This window comes from Dendrobates tinctorius, unplaced genomic scaffold (genome assembly GCF_039654945.1).
Source record: "Dendrobates tinctorius isolate UK_male_01 unplaced genomic scaffold, ASM3965494v1 ptg000090l, whole genome shotgun sequence".
NCBI classification, from domain to species: domain Eukaryota; kingdom Metazoa; phylum Chordata; class Amphibia; order Anura; family Dendrobatidae; genus Dendrobates; species Dendrobates tinctorius.
The window spans coordinates 9,604,923-9,626,923 of NW_027361758.1; the positions used below are offsets into that span (position 1 = coordinate 9,604,923).

At 48.7% G+C, this 22,001-nt stretch overlaps 1 protein-coding gene across 2 annotated transcripts in view; it reads right to left on the minus strand.

The window, feature by feature from the left end:
* The window catches only part of SBNO1 (strawberry notch homolog 1), a 144,663-nt gene that overhangs the window by 17,335 nt on the left and 105,327 nt on the right, over positions 1-22,001 (minus strand). For both annotated transcript variants that reach the window (XM_073586093.1, XM_073586094.1), the window contains 3 exons: positions 15,402-15,539; positions 13,620-13,696; positions 3,316-3,509 (listed from right to left, as the gene is read on the minus strand). In XM_073586093.1, coding sequence (XP_073442194.1) covers positions 3,316-3,509; positions 13,620-13,696; positions 15,402-15,539 — 409 coding nt within the window. The remainder of the gene's footprint in view (positions 1-3,315; positions 3,510-13,619; positions 13,697-15,401; positions 15,540-22,001) is intronic.

Genomic DNA, 22,001 nt, shown 5'->3' on the forward strand with positions numbered 1-22,001 from the left:
AGCTGTGAGGATACGGTGTGGCAGTACACGCCGTACTCACAGTCTCTTTGTGGGACTACAGATGTGACTGTTCACTCTGTATCCCTCCGGAAAATCTGAAAAGAAACGACGCACATCGAGGTAGATATGGGTCTAATGAAAGACCCGTGTCCACCTCCTACTGACACTAAGCTAAACTGGATATCTTACTTCCTGTCGGTGAGGTGTATACTGCTAACTTTCTTATTTGCATAGTGTCAGCCTCCTAGTGGCAGCAGCATACACCCCATGGTCTCTGTGTCCCCCAATGAAGCGATAGAGAAAACAATATTTTTTATTTTAAATTCTATTTCTTACAGGGATATGGTACCCAAAGCCCGGAGGACAGTCTCCTCTCCTCCGGACCGTGGGTACCATCCGCAAATGTTCTGCTTACTTTTCGCATGGTGTGCACAGCCACATGCGGAAAGTAAGCAGAACAATGCATTCCTATGGGTGCGGGATCGCCGCAATTCCGCGAAATTAATGAGCATGCTGCGTTTTTTACCGCGAAGCGATTCCGCCGCAGTAACAACTGCAGCATTAGCACAGCATTGCGGAATCCCATAGGAATGCATGGGATGCTTATTTTTCGCGTTTTCGTGACAAAATCGTGCGGTTAAAACCGCCACGGAAACGCGAAAAAAACGCCACGTGTGAACTCAGCCTAAAATAGCAATTTACATTTTACTCAATCTAATATATACAGTCATATGTTAAAGTTTGGGCACCCCTATTAATGTTAAAAAGAAAAAAGGTTAACAATTTTGGTTTTTGCAACAGCTATTTCAGTTTCATATATCTAATAACTGATGGACTCAGTACAATAAACCTCATTTGAATCCAGAAATATAACTAACAGAAAATGTGCAATCTGCATTTTAACAAAATTTGACCGGTGCAAAAGTATGGGCACCTTAACATAAAAGTGACATTAATATTTCGTGGATCCTCCTTTTGCAAAAATAACAGCCTCTAGTCACTTCCTGTAGCTATTAATGAGTTCCTGGATCCTGGATGAAGGTATTTGTGACCATTCCTGTTTACAAAACAATTCCAGTTCAGTTAAGTTTGATGGTCGCCGAGCATGGACAGCTCGCTTCAAATCATCCCACAGATGTTCAATGATATTCAGGTCTGGGGACTGGGATGGCCATTCCAGAACATTGTAATTGTTCCTCTGCATGAATGCCTGAGTAGATTTGGAGCGGTGCTTTGGATCATTGTCTTGCTGAAATATCCATCCCCTGCGTAACTTCAACTTCGTCACTGATTCTTGCACATTGTCAAGAATCTGCTGATACTGAGTTGAATCCATGCGACCCTCAACTTTAACAAGATTCCCAGTGCCGGCATTGGCCACACAGCCCCAAAGCATGATGGAACCTCCACCAAATTTTACTTTGGGTAGCAAGTGTTTTTCTTGGAATGCTGTGTTTTTTAGCCTCCATGCATAACACCTTTTTGTATGACCAAACAACTCAATCTTTGTTTCATCAGTCCACAGAACCTTCTTCCAAAATGTAACTGGCTTGTCCAAATGTGCTTTTGCATACCTCAGGCGACTGTTTGTGGCGTGCTTGCAGAAACGGCTTCTTTCGCATCACTCTCCCATACAGCTTCTCCTTGTGCAAAGTGCGCTGTATTGTTGACCGATGCACAGTGACACCATCTGCAGCAAGATGATGCTGCAGGTCTTTGGAGGTGGTCTGTGGATTGTCCTTGACTGTTCTCACCATTCTTCTCTGCCTTTCTGATATTTTTCTTGGCCTGCCACTTCTGGGCTTAACAAGAACTGTACCTGTGTTCTTCCATTTCCTTACTATGTTCCTCACAGTGGAAACTGACAGGTTAAATCTCTGAGACAACTTTTTGTATCCTTCCCCTGAAAAGCTATGTTGAATAATCTTTGTTTTCAGATCATTTGAGATTTGTTTTGAGGAGCCCATGATGCCACTCTTCATAGGATAATCAAATAGGAGGACTACTTGCAAGTGGCCACCTTAAATACCTTTTCTCATGATTTGATACACCTGGCTATGAAGTTCAAAGCTCAATGAGGTTACAAAACCAATTTAGTGCTTCAGGAAGTCAGTAAAAAGTAGTTAGGAGTGTTCAAATCAAGAAAATAAGGGTGCCCATACTTTTGCACCGGTCAAATTTTGTGTAAATGCAGATTGCACATTTTCTGTTAGTACAATAAACCTCATTTGAATCCAGAAATATAACTGAGTCCATCAGTTATTAGATATATGAAACTAAAATAGCTGTTTCAAAAACCAAAATTGTTATAAAGGAAAAAGGTTAACATTAATAGGGGTGCCCAAACTTTAACATATGACTGTAAAGCTCAACGTGGGTGTGTATGTATGGCACAGTCACACGCCTGGACCCAGAGAGCGTCATAGGCTATGTTGTGAGGCAAAATTTTAACCTCGCGCATTCCAAATCACCAAACAATTTTGCCCTTATCTACATAATGTGGAAAAAGTGAAAGGAAAAGTGTTGGAGGCAAATTGACAGCTGCCAGATGTGAACAAGGGGGACTTAAAGAATGAGAGCGATGGCGCCAAAGAGTATATACCGTACAATTGCTAAGGTGGGGCCCTGACATGGGATACTCACGACACGGAGATATGAACACACACAAAATGCGCCACACACTACACGACGTGCTTCAACACATATACCACTCTCAGCACACATTTCACCAGACATACACCAACCTCGCCACATAAGTCGAAACACAAAGTCGCCACTCAAAACTCGCCACGCTGTCCCAGAAGGGGGTTAAAAAATGAAAAATGAGCTGTGATTGGTTGCCATCAGCAGCAGTTTTCTTTGTAGACAGTTGTGATAATTGAGGTCTATTATTCTTATCATTTCTATGGTGTTATCGTCCTTTTGTGAAGCTGGAAATAAATTTATGACCGTGCCAACACAGGCCACCCTCTGACACAGACTGCAGGGGGAGCCCAGTATCACAGGATAGGAATAGATACATGGCTCAGCAGTCAGTATCACACAGGATAGGATTAGATGCACGGTTTTTATGATCAATATAATCATAATTTGTTATAACTAACCACAGTTGGTTACTATGCCCAGGCAACGCCGGGCTCTTCAGCTAGTATACCTATAAAGAGAAAAATCAGACAAACTGAAAATTTTGCAGTGGTCTTTTAATTTTTGCCAGAGATGGATGGATGGATATATGAGGGAGTAAATACCAGTTAGGCATTGTTGTGCTTCATGTCAAGAATGATATATTTTTGTATCCAATACAGGTTTACTTACCAACAATTCTTTGTCCATCTTCAGTTCGTAATCGAACTATTTGCATTTTTACATTTGTGCCACTAACAGACGCAAGAACTCCTTCCACTTTAGTCCAGACACTTAGAACAGAACCACAAAGAACATAATATGTCCGACATCGTAGGCCTATCTCACACACCAGTCCCAGGCTTGCCTTTTTACAATTGCCTCTCCTGCAAAGAGAAAAAAAACACAGTTGACAGTTACTCTCTAAATGGAAAGGTGATGATTACTTACCCTTTCCAGGGAGAGAATATGCGAAAGCGAGAGAATATGCCTCCAGCAATAGAAAGCTACTAATATTAAAGGAGCAGTATCTCTTTAGGCTATGTGCACACAGTACAGGTTCTGCTACGTTTTAGGCCCTGCGGAAACGCAGCAGTTCCGCTGACAAGGTACAGTAACATGTAACCCTATGGGTTTAAAAATCCGCTGTGCACACGGTGCGGTTTTTTCCGCGAGGTTTTGCTGTGGTTTACAAACCGCAGCATGTCAATTGTTTGTGCGGATTCCACAGCGGTTTCACACCTTTAACATAGTAGAGGTGTGAAACCGCAGGTCACTTTACCTGCGGTTCCACGTGGAAAAACCCGCAGTGGAATCCGCAACGTGTGCACATAGCCTTACTTCCCCAGTGTGCTTACATGGTATTATGAGGTAACTGCCTTATTAGGACATATATGAATACAGAGTGACTATTAACTTTCACCATATACTTTTATATACAAAATTTTTTTCTTTTCTTTTTTGTGACAAAGTAGTTTTCCATTACTGAAACAGACTAAGGGACCTTTTTAAACACTTAAGATGACTCTGCAGGTGTTTTTGTTAACTATTGTAATTTGAGATAATGACTTTTGGGTTTTCATTGGCTGTAAGCCATAATCATCAACATTAACAGAAACACTTGAAATAGATTGCTCTGTTTGTAATGACTATATGAGTTTTACTTCGAGTATTGAAGAACTGAAATAAATTAAGTTTTTGATGATATCCCATCTTTTAAGATGTTGGTAAAATGGGGGGGGGGGGGGGGATTAACTGATATTGCCTGGCTGAGGTTAGTGCCACCAGCAGTTTAGTCTTTAGTGCAAGCACCCTATTAGTAGTGGATGAAATGAGTCTAGATGAAACAGATGCTTTTACGAACCTACGTACCCATGGGTGATCAGCAATCTTGTTATTTGGGCTTGTAAATTTTGAACCCCTTAAAGTGCACCCTCACCACTACGCGTTTTAGGTTGTGGGTGCTGAAACATCCTCTATCCGTGAAGGCTTGCATCCATAGACCCCATCAAAGCATACTTAGTGAAGAGTGGCAAAAGCAGAAAGGTGTACAAACTCAAAAGTTTCATGATGCAGCCAAGTGTCCCAAACAGCACACTTTGAACAGTTTTGTGAATCATCATGGGCCACTACAATCTGCAATGTAAGGCATTTTAAAGCCTTCAACACTAATATAATATATATATATATATATATATATATATATATATATATATATATATATATATATATAAAATTTAGGCCATTTTGAGCGAGTATTCTGCAGCAGTATTTTTAAGCAAAAAACAGGTCTTTATCTTACACAGGAATGGTATAAGATCTGAACCTCTACCATATGTTTAGGCTTCCAAATACTCATGCAAAAATATGGTCACATGAAAGCGGCATCAACAATATCAGGGGCCTATATTGTGTTCAGAACAGCAACTATATTTGATTTCTCATCCAAAGCTCTGCTTTATTATAGAGAACCTGTCACTAAAAATCCTTTCATCAAGGTGGGCTCTGAATATGCAGGGAATAGACAGACTAAACAAATTAAAATGGGGGAAGAGGTCATGAAAACAGATGAAAGGCCACCTACAGAACACTTGCAATAGTTGTGTGAAGCTAATTAAAACTTTTATTCCTTGGTCACGATACCTGCAAGACCACTTCATTTCCTGACACCTGTATAAGGGCTGTCAGCTGTGTTGATGGGGGTCCAAATCTCCTGACAGGCTCCATTTAAGAAAGTAAAAGCTGCATTAGAGAAAGGACGGAATCCTCGTGGTGGAACACCTTCGGGAATAGAAATGAAGCTGCCAACAGCCGCAGAAATAAGATTTTTGGGTGACATGGTAAAAAATTTGAGACACTACTCTAGAAGACAGATGCCTATTCGCAAGCCCTCTAAACCCTCACAGCCAGGGTCAACAGAGTAACCAGGTTGCACACCAGGCCAGGCAAAGCCAGTCTGGAGTCACATGGATTGTGGAGGTGCCCTTTGCCTTTAGAGGCCTAGGGCAAAAAAAGAATGGGAGAAAAGGAGATTTGTGTGTACTCACCGTAAAATCTCTTTCTCTTAGCATTTAATTGGGGGACACAGAACCGTGGGTGTTATGCTGCTGTCCACTAGGAGGCGACACTATGCATAATCTGAAAAAGATTAACTTTGGCTCCTCCTCTGCAGTATACACCCCTGGACGGCGTCAGCCTTCTCCAGTTTTGTGCAAAAGCATTAGGAGGAATATACCAGAAACATAACCATGCCTGTAAAAAAAGGCTACTATAAACAGGCTCAAACAACAATATGAGAACCCAACCGTAACAACGGCCCGCAAGGGCAACAGGGTGGGAGCTGTGTCCCTCAATTAAAGGCTAAGAGAAAGATTTTACGGTGAGTACACAAAAATCTCCTTTACTCTGTCGCCTTATTGGGGGACACAGAACCGTGGGACGTCCCAAAGCAGTCCCTGGGTGGGAAGCAGTGGACGAATATTGTGCTGACAGTCCTCTAGACTTGGGGTACTGCCGCCTGCAGGACCAGTCTACCCAGGCTCGCATCCGCTGAGGACTGGGTATGCACTCTGTAGTGTTTTGTAAATGTGTGCAGGCTAGTCCAAGTGGCTGCCTTACACACTTGATGTGCTGAGGCTTGATGCCGAATGGCCCAAGAGGCCCCTACCGCCCGCGTAGAGTGTGCCGGGATACCGGCCGGAAGGGGAGAATTGTTGAGGCGGTAAGCCTCTTGAATGGTGGACTTGATCCACTTAGCAAGGGTGGCTTTGGAAGCCGGTAGGCCCTTGCGAACGCCTTCTGGAAGAAGGAAAAGTGAATCAGACTTCCAGAAGGGAGCAGTCCTAGACACGTAAATACGCAATGCCCTGACAAGGTCAAGCGTATGCAGAGCCTTCTCTACCCTATGAACGGGAGCCGGGCAAAGAGACAGTAGTGATATTTCCTCATTGAGGTGGAAAGCTGGACACGACCTTCGGAAGGAAGGATGGTACTGTACGGAGAACCACCTTGTCCTGGTGAAAAACCAGGAAGGGTTGTCTGCAGGAAAAGAGCTGAAAGTTCAGACGCCCTGCGTAGCGAGGTGATTGCCACCAGGAAAAACCACTTTCTGTGATAGAAAGCAGAGTGAGACCACCCTAAGGGGTTCAAAAGGAGGTGACTGTAGTGCTGTCAAGACCAGGTTGAGATCCCACGTCTCCAACGGACGTTTGTAGGGGGGAACCAATCGGGAAACTCCTTGGAGAAAAGTCTTCACTTGCGGCTTGTTAGCAATACGCCTCTGAAAGAGCACTGAGAGCGCTGACACCTGGCTCTTCAGCGAGCCCAGGGATAGCCCGGCGTCCAGGCCTGACTGAAGGAAACCAAGGACCTTTGGAAGAGAATAGGGAAGTGGAATCTGCCCACGAGAGTCGCACCATGTGAAGAAAATCTTCCAGGTACGATAGTAAATCCTGGCTGGAGTTGGCTTTCGAGCCCTGATCATGGTTTTAACAACGTCCGGTGAAAAACCTGCTTGGGTCAAAACACAGGTCTCAATGGCCACGCCGTAAAATTGAGAGCCCCTGAGTTCTGGTGGAAGAACGGGCCTTGTGACAGGAGGTCGGGACGTGTGGGGAGACGCCAGGGGGCGTCTGCTGTGAGTTGCACGACGTCGGCGTACCATGTACGCCTGGGCCAGTCTGGAGCGATCAGAATGGTGGGAACACCCTCTTGTTTGATCTTCCTCAGGACTCTGGAGATCAGGGGGAGGGGTGGAAAAATGTACAGAAGCTGGAACTGGGTCCAGTCCTGAACCAGGACATCTGCTCCGAGCGACCGCGGATCGCGCGTCCTGGCCATGAAATTGGGAACCTTGGCCTTGAGATGGGATGCCATCAGATCCACGTCCGGGGTCCCCCAACGATGACAGATCTGACAGAAGACTTCGGGATGGAGAGACCATTCCCCCGAGTCCATTCCTTGTCGGCTGAGGTAGTCGGCTTCCCAGTTGTCCACACCCGGAATGTGGACCACGGAGAGTACCGACCTTGCAGCCTCCGCCCATTGTAGGATACGCGTTACTTCGGTCATCGCCTGGATGCTGCGGGTGCCGCCTTGATGGTTCACGTATGCCACTGCCGTGGCATTGTCCGACTGTACTCTGATACGAGAGTCTGCCAGCAAGTGATGGAAGGCTTTCAACGCCTGGAAGATGGCCCAAATTTCCAGGATGTTGATGGGCATGGTCGATTCCCTTGGTGACCACCTGCCTTGCGCTCTGATGTAGGTGCACCGCGCCCCAACCCATAAGGCTTGCGTAGGTGGTCAAAACCTTCCATTGACCGGAGAGAAAGGATTTTCCCCTTGCAAGCGAGGTTGGCTTGAGCCACCAGTGCAGGGACCTCCTGGTGTTTGCTGATAACCGGAACTCCCTGTCGTGGGAGAACGGATTCCTGTCCCAGGACTTGAGGATGGCCAGTTGAAGGGGTCTGAGGTGAAACTGGGCAAATGGTACCGCCTCCATTACTGCTGCCATCCTGCCAAGTACTCTCATGGCATACCGGAGAGATCTGGGGGACTTGCGGAGGAGTGTGTGAACTCCCAGACAGACAGCCAGTGCCTTGTCCCTGGGGAGGATCACCAGACCCTTGGAGGTGTCGAATAGCATCCCCAGGAAGGTCAGAGACTGACTCGGGGTAGTCGAGGACTTCTGTAAATTGACTAACCATCTCAGGCGCGTCAGAGTGTCGATCGTGATCGAGACGTTGACCTCGCAGTCCTTGAGGGTGGGGGCCTTGATGAGAAGGTCGTCCAGGTATGGAACGACTACTATGCCTCTGGAGTGCAGAACGTCCATGGTAGCTGCCATGACCTTTGTAAATGTTCTGGGAGCCGTGGCGAGACCGAACGGGAGGGCCACAAACTGGTAATGGTCTTGGTTGATTGCGAATCTGAGAAACCTCTGATGGGCGGGAGCAATCGGTATATGCAGGTATGCGTCCTGTATGTCTATGGAGGCAAGATATTCTCCTTTTTCCATAGACGCAACGACTGACCGGAGGGATTCCATGCGGAAGTGACGAACTCAAACATACTTGTTGAGTTGCTTGAGGTCTAGTATGGGTCGGACGCTGCCTCCCTTCTTGGGCACCACGAACAGGTTGGAGTAGAACCCTCGGAAGCGCTCTTCTGATGGGACTGGCACTATGACTCCTGCTCGCAGGAGGAAAGAAACCGCTTGACTGAAAGCCTGAGCTTTGAGCGGGGATTTTGGAGGGACAGAGGGAAAAAACCTGTGCGGTGGGCTGGTAGTAAACTCGATTTTGTATCCTGAAGACACCATTTCCTTGACCCACTTGTCTTCTGTAACAGGCAGCCAGACCTGCTGAAAGAGTAGCAGTCGTCTGCCTACAAGTGGGGTGTCTTCCAGAGGGCATGAGTCAGGATGAGGGAAAAATCTGAGGTTTTCCTCCTTTAGGTTTGCTTGTGTTTGATTGCCAGTTCCTGTCCGGGCTCTGTGTCGCACGTGTGTTGTCCCTGCGGGGGGGAACGATTACTGTTTTGTGCTGGGCGTGAGACGGACCAGCCTGAAGAATTCCGAAAGGATCGGAAACTAGATTGATTACGCCTTTTAAACGTGCGTTTTGGTCTTAGTTGGGGAAGTACTTTTGCCCCCGTAGCATTGGATATCATTGTATCCAGCTTTCCACCGAAAAGACGGCCACTGAAGTACGGGAGATTTATTAAGGACTTTTTTGAGGCCGCGTCCGCTTTCCATTCTCTTAGCCAGAGACTACGCCGGATTGTGATGGCGTTTGATGCTATTCCCGCTATTCCTCTTGCAGAGTCCAACGCTGCATGGACCATGTAATCAGCCACCACTGCAATTTGCACCGCCTGGTCCGCCAGCTGAGGATTTGACGGTTGAAGGCCCTTTTGCAATATAGATCAGCCCAAGCCATGATGGCCTTGGCTGCCCAAACTGAAGCAAATGCGGGAGCCAAAGAGGCACCTGCCGCTTCAAAGATTGAACGAGCCATGCGTTCGACTTGTCTGTCTGCTGTGTCCTTGAGGGTTGAACTGTCCGGCAGCGAGAGAAGCGTTTGTGCTGCCAGCCTAGAGACTGGAGGGTCCACTTCAGGCGAATCTGTCCAATCCTTGGTGTCTCTGTGGAAAGGGGTAATTTGCTTCCAAATACTTGCGATTGGCGAATTTTTTCTCAGGCTGCAAAAAATGCTTACAAAGGATTTTTTGAAATTCCGGGTGATTAGGGAAGACCTGCGATGGTTTCTGAACACTTTCAAAGGAAATCTTGTGTTTTGGTGCTTCCGGGGTTGGATCTGAAATGTCCAGCACCCGAAGGATGGAAGAGACGATATCCTCAACTATTGCAGTGTTGCTAGGGGGACAAGAGACGAGATAATTCTCTGTTTCGTTGTCTGGGTTAGAGTCACATATGCCTTCCGACTCTGTGGTCGGAAATCATTGCGGAGATCCGCATTGTCTGTCTCTGTCAGGGGACGGACTAGGTGACCTGGAGCCACTGTGTCTCCTCCTGGAATGGGGACGACCGAGTGCTATGTGAGGACGCAGATGAATGCTACCTGTGGGTCCGCTTATGTCTGAGACTGTCGGAGGTGGCATGTCCCCGAGATTTAAACGCATGACCCCGGACCTGCTAGCGCGGGCTGGTCTCCCATTTGGGTTCTGGCCAAGTCTCAAGCTGCTTAGCGGCCGCCACCTGACGAATGCAGTCACGCTCGGCCTAGAACGGCCGGTGGCCTGGGTAACGTTCATAGCCGAGACATGACCCTGCAAAGCCTGCAGTAGTGTAGAGGTCAGGCTATGTATGGACTGTGTTATAGACTGCAACATCTGAGTAGCCCATTCCGGTATGGAAGAAGACGCAGAAGCGTTGGTTCTGACCCAGTGTTTTGGACACAGTCCCGGCAGTGTGGGTCCGTGCTGCCCCTGGGGAGTGGTCTTGCAGGCTGTGCAGAATGCTCTTGCCTGGTTTTCTTCCTTGAGCCCGGCATCATGCACAGAGGCTGGCTAGCAGGGGTCCTACAGGGGCTATGCAAAGGGGAGAACTTATAGGTAATATGAATGCACAGCTGAGTAAAAAGAGAACCCAGCTGTGATCTTACCCCACCAGTGTGCCCTTAAGTCCAGCGCCGACAAATCACAGTCCTGTGCCCCCCGGAGACTGTTGTATGGCTGTCAGCTATGTTTCCTGCTGCAGCAAGATGGCCACCGGGATTCTGAGGTGGAGGGGGAAGGGGGCGGAGAGCTGAAAAGGGCGCGCTGAGCTATGTAAAAGCACGCCCTTCCTGCCTCGATCCGCCCCTTCTATGACACTGCAGAGTGTCATTTTCGTCATCCGGGGGGCGGGCCAGGGGGCGGGAATAGGGCGGCGACTTCGGCTAGGCCGAAGCCTAAATTTTATACCTCATGCCCAGAAGGGCTCCAGGACGGCGCGGTTGTCCAGGGAGGGGTCGGATTCAAACCAGACCCCCCGGATTGAACGGCAGGCTAGCGGTGGGGACATGAGCGCCACCTGGGCCCTGTGGGGGGTCCCTTTGAGGCGCTATGCAGCTGGTGCTGCCACAGAGACAGGGGCGCAGGGAGCCCTGTCTCTGACAAGTGCCCTCCTGCCTGCACCTCCCCCGGTCCCAACAGGAGCCCGCAGCTGGGCTGGGGTCCCTGGACTTGTAAGTGGCCGAATGGTGCCTGATACAGGCCCTACCTGCGGTGTCTCAACCTAATGCCCCCAGAGGGGGATTAGGGAGGGTGCTGCTGTCACCGTCAGGGGGGCTTCATCCTATCCTCGACCTCAACCCAGAGCCCAAGGGAACTGGGGAAGGAGGGGGGGGGTCTCGACTTCGAGCCAGTACCCGAGGGTCTGGGGAAGGAGCGACATGGGGAATAGCCGTCTCGACCTCAACCGGGTACCCCTTAATAGGGGACAGAGGAGGGAGCCATGCCAGGAGTCTCGCTGGGGACCCGCTTTTCTTCATCTGTAATCCGTTGAAAAAAAAAAAAATCAAGGAAAAAAACAGAGTAAAAATTCTTAGGTGTGCCTCCTTGCGACACTAAGCAAAAACTGGAGAAGGCTGACGCCGTCCAGGGGTGTATACTGCAGAGGAGGAGCCAAAGTTAATCTTTTTCAGATTATGCATAGTGTCGCCTCCTAGTGGACAGCAGCATAACACCCACGGTTCTGTGTCCCCCAATAAGGCGACAGAGTAATGAGGTCAAGACTATACTTTACAAAGAGTAATGATAGCATTAACTGGAAGGGCTAGGGGTTTTAGTCAGACTGAATTTTTTTTGTTAAACTTGAACCCAAATTTAGTGTAAACCCTTGACATGGACCACTGAAAGAGCTACAACTCCTTTTTCTGCCCAGGGTAGAATTCAATCAGTCATTGTTTTGAATTTTAATGCCTCTCGCCAGAGATTTAGATAGGCATTCATTGTGGCAATGGTGGTACAATGTTTCAGCAATGTGTATCCCAGAAATTGATTGTGGGGGAGGGGGCGGGAATGGAATAAAACCATTTGTAGCCTGATGTAACAGCCCTTCGAACACAGATGAAGTAATTGTAGGCAAAGTGCAATGTGTACAGGAGATCAAGGCTTTCATTGCAGACACCAGCACTGGGTTTTTATTCATGTTCAGTCTAAAATCAAAGAATCTCCGTGGGAGGCAGCCTGATATGTTAAGGGTAGCAGTTTCATCAGGAGTTGCTCTAATAGGGCATAGTTCAGAAAATGAAGAACATAACCTGTCATGGAGCATAACGAGGGAAGAGAATTCAGAGCAATAATTATCCAAGAGGATAGTCTGACAATATTTCCTGTAGGTTGGATCTGGAACCTGTACCAGTCCTTGCAGCAGGGAGGGATCAAAAGAATCTTGAGGCAGTCTGGAATTTGGGCACTGATCAGAGGGCTCTGAACAAGCTGCATGGGAGCTCATTAATGTAATCACAAGCAAGATTGGTCAGTGGGATCCTGTTTAGACAAGTTGTTGTGGAGATAAATGAATAAAGCTTAGAGCCCCGTCACACACAGCGATCTTGCTAGCGAGATCGCTGATTTTGTGACACGCCAGCGAGATCGCTGTGTGTGACGGGGATCAGCGACTGGCCCCCCTCTGACGGTTATTGCTGATCGTGCTCGAGCGGCCTGGGCCATTTTTCGATCGCTGGTCTCCCGCTGCCCAGCACTCATCGCTGCATATGGCAGCGAAAGACCAGCGATGCTGGTTTCTAATGTAAACGTCGGGTATCCAGGAGCCGCGGCTCCTGGATACCCGATGTTTACCTTGGAACCCAGCATGTACGCCGGTTTCCAAGGTAAACAGTGGGTATCCAGGAGCCACAGCTCCTGGATACCCGACGTTTACATTAGAAACCAGCGCCCAGCGTCGCTGGTCCTGAGCGCTGGGTCTGTCTATGTGACAGCTCAACAGCAATCAGCCTAACGATGTCCCAGCGATCCCATCCATGTCGGATCGTTGGTGGGATCGCTGGGACATTGTTGTGTGTGACGGGGGCTTTACAAAATACAGAAGCGCGACACGGAAAGTCATTCCATGAAGGAACACCAACATTAGTGTTTAATAAAGGCAGAAGGGGGTACTGGAGAGTACTTTGAGTGCTGTGCAGAGCATGTAATTCTCCCATATAAATTAGTGTATAGCCTCAGACTAATGTTAAAATGAAAAGAAAATTTCACTTTATATACACAGGTGAAACATTACAAAATTGTTTAAAAAATACATATTGGAGCAGGCCAATAAGCGGGTAAAAATAAAAACATCTATAGAATGTCCTAATTATATTAGCCAAACACCAATACCATTGTTGGGGTATCTTGAACATACAAGTCTCTGCTTGGTAGGGTAGTTGCAATGTTCTGCTGAAAGAACCATGAGCCGCTGACAGCACTAATGCATTCAATGTATAGGTGTTAATGTTGTGCTGCAAGTAGTTATTACTATGACTACTCACCAATAAGCATGGGTACATATATCAGCAGATGATGTATACTGTTCTTTCCAGTGAGAAAAGGCATCATCAGATGTCACCTGACAATACAATAAGGAAAAACACCATTTAAAACCTTGCCATTACTGCTGTATGGTACCTGAACCCAGGACTTCAACTAGAGACGTTACTGGCGAGTCAGTGCATTACCTGTACACTTACACTATACTGTATACAGACAGCACTCCAGTGTATAAAGTCACTGGTGATCACTATCATTTGTACAAAGACACTATATACAGTGCTCCTGTGTATAATGGACTTAGCATTGTTTCTTTTAATTACTAATCAGTATTGTAGTATTTGGTCACTACATGGTGGGTGGTAATATGTGGTCTGGTCAAGGTGTGCCAGTATTTGTCCCTTGTATGTGGCCCATTTTTTTGTGCATATTCATGACTTTAATGAGCGGTACCACGTGACCGCTGAAGGAAGAGCTGCTGGAGAGAAGCAGGCGGGCAGCAGAGACCGCGCCAGGAGGGGGTGAGTATATGCAATATTCACCTGTCCCCAGTCCACCGCTGCGCACCTCTGTCTGCCTGGTCCTCTGTCAGAGACGTTCAGGCAGCAGAGGGCACGATGATGTAGTTAGTGCACGCCCTCTGCTGCCTGAACGTCACTGACAGAGGACCCGGCAGACAAAGCGGTGCGCAGCAGTGGACCGGAGACAGGTGAATATCTCAGGTGCCGGGGCCCCGATAGCGAGCCGGTGTCCACGCCTGCTCAGGACACCGGCACCTGGCCCCCAGCGACGAGAGGGGAGTATGTCTTTTTTTTTATTTGCAGCAGCATATTGGGCATAATCTATGGAGCATTTTTTATGGGGGCAGCATATGGGGCATAATCTATGGAGCATCTTATGGTGCATAATAAATGGAGCATTTTATGAGGCATAATCTATGGAACATCTTATGGGCCATAACCTTTATGGAGCAGCATATGGGGCATCTTATGGGGCCATTATTAACCTTTGTGCAGCATTATATGGGGTGTATTTTGTATGGAGCATGAACTGTATGGAGCATTATATGGGGCTCCTAATTCAATATGAATATTCAAAAACATTTAACCTACTGATGTCTCAATTTTTCTTTTATTGGTATCTTTTTATTTTTGAAATTTACCAGTAGCTGCTGCATTTCTCTCCCTAGGCTTATACGCGGAGTCAGTAAGTTTTCCCACTTTTTTGTGGCAAAGGGGGGGGGGGTCGGCTTATACACGAGTATATACGGTATGTGACACGGTCACTTAAAAGAAAAATAAATATAAACCTAAAGGAGTATTGGGTATTTTAAGAAATTTTTATTAGGTTAGAATAGAGTGGGCACCTGCAAAAATGGTCTCCTTGTCGAGGTGGCGGCCTAAAAAAAAAAAAATCTTTTGGCCAAAAAACAAAAGCTGCTAGTTATTTATGTGATATGGTGTTCTATGGAAACTAAATGTGTGATTGGTGAGGACTGGGTGCAGAAGTGGAGTTTTTCCAAGAGTGGGTGGGGAGACTGTGGAAGGTTAGAGGGGCAGAACTGGGTTTCAGGCATGGGTGGAGTCTCACGGTGGCCCAAAATTTTACCAGTATGGTGCCCCGAAATTCCTGGTGGCAGCCCTGGCAACAAGCACAGGGTTCTATTAATATATGATTGTCACTAGCATCCACTGATGTTCTCATCTGACATGCAAAATGATGGTTAAAAAGAGGACGCTGTGCTTGCATTCCCCACCTTGCCCGTACAGGGATTTTTTTTTTACCTTCTTATATTTCTTTCTCAATTCTGACAATGTTTCAAGTTTCAGCTGCTTTCCAGTATTAGGCCTGTACACCAGGAAAAGCTTCTTTTTGGGGTTGATTTCCTTAACTAAAATAGCAGTTTTCTTATTATTTCTTATCTGCAATTGAAAAATATTTGAACAGTTAAATAAAAATTTAAAAACAATTAAAGAAAAAATTAAGAAAGTGTGTTACTGGGTTGGAAATCATGAATGGGCCAGGAATGTTGCATAATACTCTAAATGTTTCTTTTTTTTTGACTTATGCCATGTTTATACAATGTGTTTTTGCAGAATATTTTTAAGCAAACTAAAAACAGGATTTTTGGGTTGCTTACCGTAAAATCTGTTTCTCGGAGCCTTCATTGGGGGACACAGAGACCATGGGTGTATGCTGCTGCCACTAGGAGGATGACACTACGCAAAAAAAAAAGGTTAGCTCCTCCTCCGCAGTGTACACCCCACCGACCGGCAGGGAATTTCCTCAGTTAGTGAGAAAGCAGTAGAAGTAACAATAGATTGAGAACAGAAAAAAAACAAAAAAAAAAACACTCAACTGTAACCAATCAACCAAAGCAAGAACAGGAGTTGTAGAACATGGGAGGGTGCTGTGTCCCCCAATGAAGGCTCCGAGAAACAGATTTTACGTAAGCAACCCAAAAATCCTGTTTTCTCGTTCGCCTTATTGGGGGACACGGAGACCATGGGACGTCCCAAAACAGTCCCTGGGGCGGGAAACAAACTTTCATCAGGCCAGTGGACTCACCACCGCTGCCTGCAGAATCCTCCTACCTAGGCTGGCTGCAGCGCGGAGGCTCGAAGCACCCACTGCCCGGGTAGAGTGCGCTCTGATCCCCGGAGGGGCCACTCGATGCTTAACCCGGTAGGCCTCCAAAATTGCCGATCTGATCCAGCGAGCAATAGTAGCCTTGGAGGCCGGGTGACCTTTCCGCGCCCCATCTGGAATGATGAAAAGAGAGTGTCTTCCGCAAGGAAGTCGTCCTAGACAGATAGATTCTCATCACTCTGACCAGATCCAGCTTGTTCAGGGACCGCTCCCGAGGGTGAGTAGGACTCGGACAGAAGGACGGCAGAACAATATCCTCATTGAGGTGAAAGGAAGACACCACCTTCGGAAGAAAAGAGGGCGGAGGCCGTAGAACTACCTTGTCCTGGTGAAGTACCAAGAAAGGAGAGCGGCAAGAAAGAGCCGCTAATTCCGACACGCGCCGGATGGAAGTGATGGCCACCAGAAAAGCTACCTTCCAAGAAAGGAGAGAAAGGGAAACATCCCTGAGAGGTTCAAAAGGAGTACCTTGCAGAACCTCAAGAACCAAATTAAGATCCCATGGATCCACGGGCGCTCTGTACGGAGGAGCCGTGTGAGCCACGCCCTGAAGAAAGGTTTTGACCTGAGGGCGGGAGGCCAACGTCTTCTGAAATAAAATGGACAGTGCCGAAACTTGACCCTTCAAGGAACTGAGAGCAAGCCCCGCATCCAGCCCTGCCTGGAGAAAAGCCAGAATGGAAGGGAGCGAAAAGCACATGGGCGCGATGTTATTGGCCTCACACCAAGTGAAATAGGCCTTCTAAGTACGGTAGTAAATCTTGGAAGACTATGGCTTCCTGACTCGGATCATGGTATGAATTACTCGACCGGAGAATCCTGCTCGTTTCAAAACCTCGGTCTCAACAGCCACGCCGTTAAATTGAGCGGCCGAGAATTGGGGTGGCAAAATGGGGCCTTGAGACAGCAGATCTGCCCTGTCTGGAAGCTTCCAGGGGGCGTCCGCGAACCAAGACCTTCTGGGCCAATTCGGGGCGATGAGTGACTGGAATTCCTTCTGCTTTGATCTTCAACAGCTTGGGAAGAAGGGGCAGGGGAGGGAACAGGTAGGAGAGCTTGAACTGCGACCAAGGAATGGCCAATGCGTCAGCGCCCACTGCGAGAGGATCTCGAGCCCTGGATACAAACTGTGGGACTTTCCTGTTGAGGCGAGAGGCTAGCAGATCTACATTCGGGGTCCCCCAACGACGGCAAAGCTGAAGAAACACCTCCGGATGTAGGGACCACTCTCCTGCCGCGAGACCCTCGCGGCTGAGAAAATTGGCGGCCCAGTTGTCCACGCCGGGAATGTGTACCGCGGAGATAGTCAGTACCGAAATCTCTGCCCACTGAAGGATCTTGGACACTTCTGCCAGGGCTGAGGCACTTAGTGTCCCTCCTTGGCTGTTGACATATGCCACCGCTGTGGCATTGTCTGTCTGAATCCGGATAGGCAGGCCCCTGAGGAGCCTCTCCCAGTGGACGAGAGCCAGATAAATCGCTCGTATCTCTAGGACGTTGATCGGCAGGGCTGATTCCCGAGTCGACCAACGACCCTGAACTGTGTGATTGCGGAACACTGCCCCCCATCCGAGGAGGTTGGCATCCGTTGTTACAATCTGCCAGTAAACGGGAAGAAAAGACCGCCCTAAGAGGATGAGAGGTGACGTCAACCACCAGTTGAGAGACCGCTTGATCCGGCATGAAAGACGAACAGGGCGATCCAGGGACAGAGCAGACCTGTTCCACCTCGACAGAATGGCGTGTTGGAGAGGTCTGGCGTGAAATTGGGCAAAGGGAACTGCCTCTATCGCCACCACCATCTTTCCCAGGACCCTCATGGTTGTTCGGAGGGACGGGAATCGTGTGGTCTGCAGCGATCGTACATCCTGCTGCAGGGAGATAATATCTCGTGGGAGAAAGACCCTTGACCGACGAGTGTCGAACAGTAGGCCCAGAAACACAAGGCGTCGAGAAGGAACCAGACAGGACTTTTTCCTGTTGACGATCCACCCGAAATTGGAAAGAGTTTCTAGGACGATCTTCAAACTTAGGCGCGCCTGGTGAAAAGAGGGAGCTTTGATCAGAATATCGTCGAGGTACGGAAAAAGAACGAGACCTCTGATCCTCAACAAGGCCATCAACGCAGCCATGATCTTCGTGAAGACTCTGGGAGCGGTGGCGAGACCGAAGGGCAGCGCAACGAACTGGTAATGTTCCTGGCGAACCGCAAAACGCAGGAACTTATATCCGGAGAATATGGGAACATGTAGATAGGCATCTTGGATGTCTATTGAACACATGCATTCCTGCTCCTCCATGGAAGCGATTACTGAACGAACCGACTCCATCCGGAAGCAGCGAAGACGGACTCTCTTGTTGAGCCTCTTGAGATCCAAGATGGGTCGAACCGCCCCGTCTTTTTTCGGCACCACGAATAGGTTTGAATAAAACCCTGTGAACCGCTCCGATTCGGGAACGGGCACAATCACCCCGGAACGGAGGAGAGAGGCGATGGCCGTAAAAAACCCCGGGATCAAGGCTGGATCTTTTGGAGGACGGGATTTGAAAAAACGATCCCGTGGAAGAGAGACGAACTCTATCTTGCATCCTGACGATACGACCTCCCTGACCCAGGCGTCCTCTACTGAGGACAGCCAGACGTCCTTGAAGAACAAGAGTCGACCTCCCAATTGGAAGGGACCCTCGGGAGTCAGAGGATAGTCATGCTGAAGTGGACCGTCCAGATCTGGATGGTCTGCCCTGTGAAGAGTGGGTTCGCCAGGAGGGAGTGGGTCTGAATGAAACTTTCTTCCTATCTTGGCGTGCCTGCGGCCTTTGTTGGTTGGAGGATGTCTCCGCTGTATTGAAACGGCGGAAAGCCCGAAAGGGTCGAAACTGACGCCTTAGTGGAGGTCTGCGAGGCTTGGACTGAGGGAGGAGGGAACTCGTGCCTCCGGTGGCGTCCTTAATAATCTGGTCCAATTGGGATCCAAAGAGGCGTACTCCCTGAAAAGGCAGATTAGTAAGAGACTTTTTAGACGACAAGTCCGCCTGCCAGGCTTTGAGCCAAATTGTACGTCGGATTGCCACGACGTTGCTTGACGCCTGAACTGTGCAGGATGCAGCATCCAAAGAAGCAGAAAGCAGATAATCCCCCGCATGGGAAATCTGATTGGCGAGATCGGCCAATCGATCTGGTTGTGCTTTCTCTAGGATGCCCTGACGAAGATCCTCTGCCCAAGTAGATATGGCCTTTGCTGCCCAAGATGAAGCAAAGATTGGGCATACCGCCGTCGAAGCCGCTTCGAAGGCAGACTTCGCCAGGGATTCTATAATTCTATCATTAGAATCCTTTAAAGACGCCACACCTGAAAGCGGGAGAACCGTGTTATTAGACAGTCTGGACACGGGCGGGTCCACCGAGGGAGAGGCAGACCAGTTATCCGTGAGCTCTTTAGCAAACGGGTACAGTACGCCGAGACGCTTTCCTCTTTGAAAGCGTCTGGTCGGATCTTCCCTTTCTCTTGTAAAAATCTTTCCAAACTCGGAATGAAAAGGAAATACCCTGGAGGGTGTTTCCTCCCGTCTGAACGAAACCTCCTGATCTGAGGATTTCGCAGGGGAGTCAGAAATTTCAAAGGTGTGGTTAATTGCCACGATGAGGTTCTGTACTGTAACCTTCATGTCCGCGTCCTGGCCAGATTCCAGCTCTACAATCCCTTCAGAAGACATATCCGAGAACGCTTCACCTGACTCGGGTGAGGAGGCACGGGAGGGCGACTGCTGGGAAGGACTACGTGCAGATGAGGGGCCAGGAGAGGATTCCAGCCAGAGATCCTGCCTGGGCCTTTTGCGGCTTCTGCTAGCTGGCTCAGATGGAGCGTCTTGTGACCTGCTGGACCCTGCAGAAGTGTCCAGGGGCAACTTGTCAAGAACGGCTACTAGGGACTGAGACACCCTGGTGAGGTCGGTCACAGATTGTGAAAGAGACGAGGCCCAGCCAGGAATGGGTGGTTCGCTTTCCCGTGGCACAATAGGTGGTTCCTGGACGGGGTCATGCTGAACGGGATTGCTGCAGTCCAGGCAGATGGGAGTAGGCTGACCTGAGGGAAGTTTGCGATTGCAAGAGGAGCATGCGAAGAACTGGACTAGGGTGCCCGTGGGGACTGGCGGACGGCCACGATCAGGCTTAGAAGTAGACATGGTGAAGGAAGAGAAGATGAAAACCTGCGGAACTGCCGGAAGGTTGGGGGACAGAAAGGCAGAGTAGGGTGTCAGTCTGCAGATGTACTCACGGTCTGGTGACCCCAAAAGAGATGAATTAGGCTCCTGCAACTGGCCAGGGACCGACAGGAAGCGCTGGTCTCTGCTTTGGTCTCCGGCTGTCAGGCTGCAAAGATGGCGAAAGCCCGACGTGAGAAAGTAAAAGCGTGGTTTCTGTGCAAGAAGAAGGGCGGAGCTAGTCGCCTCCACCAGAGGGAGAACCCGCCCCCCCTTCCCAGCCACAAGCCTGAAGAGGCGGTGGGAGGGCATAGGAAGGCGACGGCCTATCAGAGCGGACGGGGGCGTGGCTGCGACGAGCGCGAAGGCCCAAATTGAAGCCGGGGGCTAAATTAGACACGGCGGCCGCCTGTCAGCACGGGTGGCGCGGAAGAACTGCGGCGCAGCCGCGCCCGCCCCTAAGAAGAATGCCGCCCTAGCCCTGCTCCCAGACGCCACCCTACGCAAAAATACCGGCGGTGGGGTGAAGAAAGCCTGCACCGCAGCTGGGGCCAAAAGGGATGCGGCGACTGGGAAGCGCCGGCCGCTGATAACCTGCGGCGCTACTTTGGCACCGCCACCCGGCATCCTTGTAGAGACTCTGGGAGCGGTGGTGTCTTCTTCCGGTCCAATAAAGGTACCTTCCATATCCCACGCTGTCTGTCCATTCCGTCTTCGCGCCTCGTCCAACCGACAGGCTCTGGTGGGCGAGTGGGTGGGAGGCAGGGGGCAAGGACCATCCGTCTTCGCTGGCACGTCCTGTGCTGAGCCCGTGGTCCGCCCGGAGAACTATGAGGATACGGGGTGACAGTACACGCCGTACTCAGTCTCTTGTGGGAGTACAGTTGTGACTGTTCACACTGTATCCCGCCTAAGACCTGAAAGGGAACGACGCACATCGAGGTAGATATGGGTCCAATGAAGGACCCGTGTCCACCTCCTACTGACAACTAAGCTAAACTGGGGAAATTCCCTGCCAGTCGGTGGGGTGTACACTGCGGAGGAGGAGCTAACCTTTTTTTTTGCATAGTGTCAGCAGCATACACCCATGGTCTCTGTGTCCCCCAATAAGGCGAACGAGAAATGAACTTTTTACAGAACCAGCAAAAGCTGAGATTTCAGAAATCTTTCATACGCTTTTTTTTTCCTTTCCAACTGAATTGGATAATTGCAGTGTTTTTAAATCTGCAGCATGTCAATACTGTGAGCGTTTGTGGCTTTTCTTTTCACCCACAGAAAGTAATGATCAAAGGGCAAAAACAATGCAAGAAGTGTTTTGGTGAATGAAACTAACTTTAGTAACCATGTACTATAGACAAATCAGACAAGTAATCCACACAAAGGAATGTGGCAAAAAAAAGTTGATGAAACAGGTGTTTTGCATGCAACATTTTTACTGCGAAGATGGCAGGTTTTGGCTGTTAAAACAAAAAAACCCGGCTGCAAAAACGCAACATGTGAACATAACCTCAGGCTGCAATCATACTGCATTC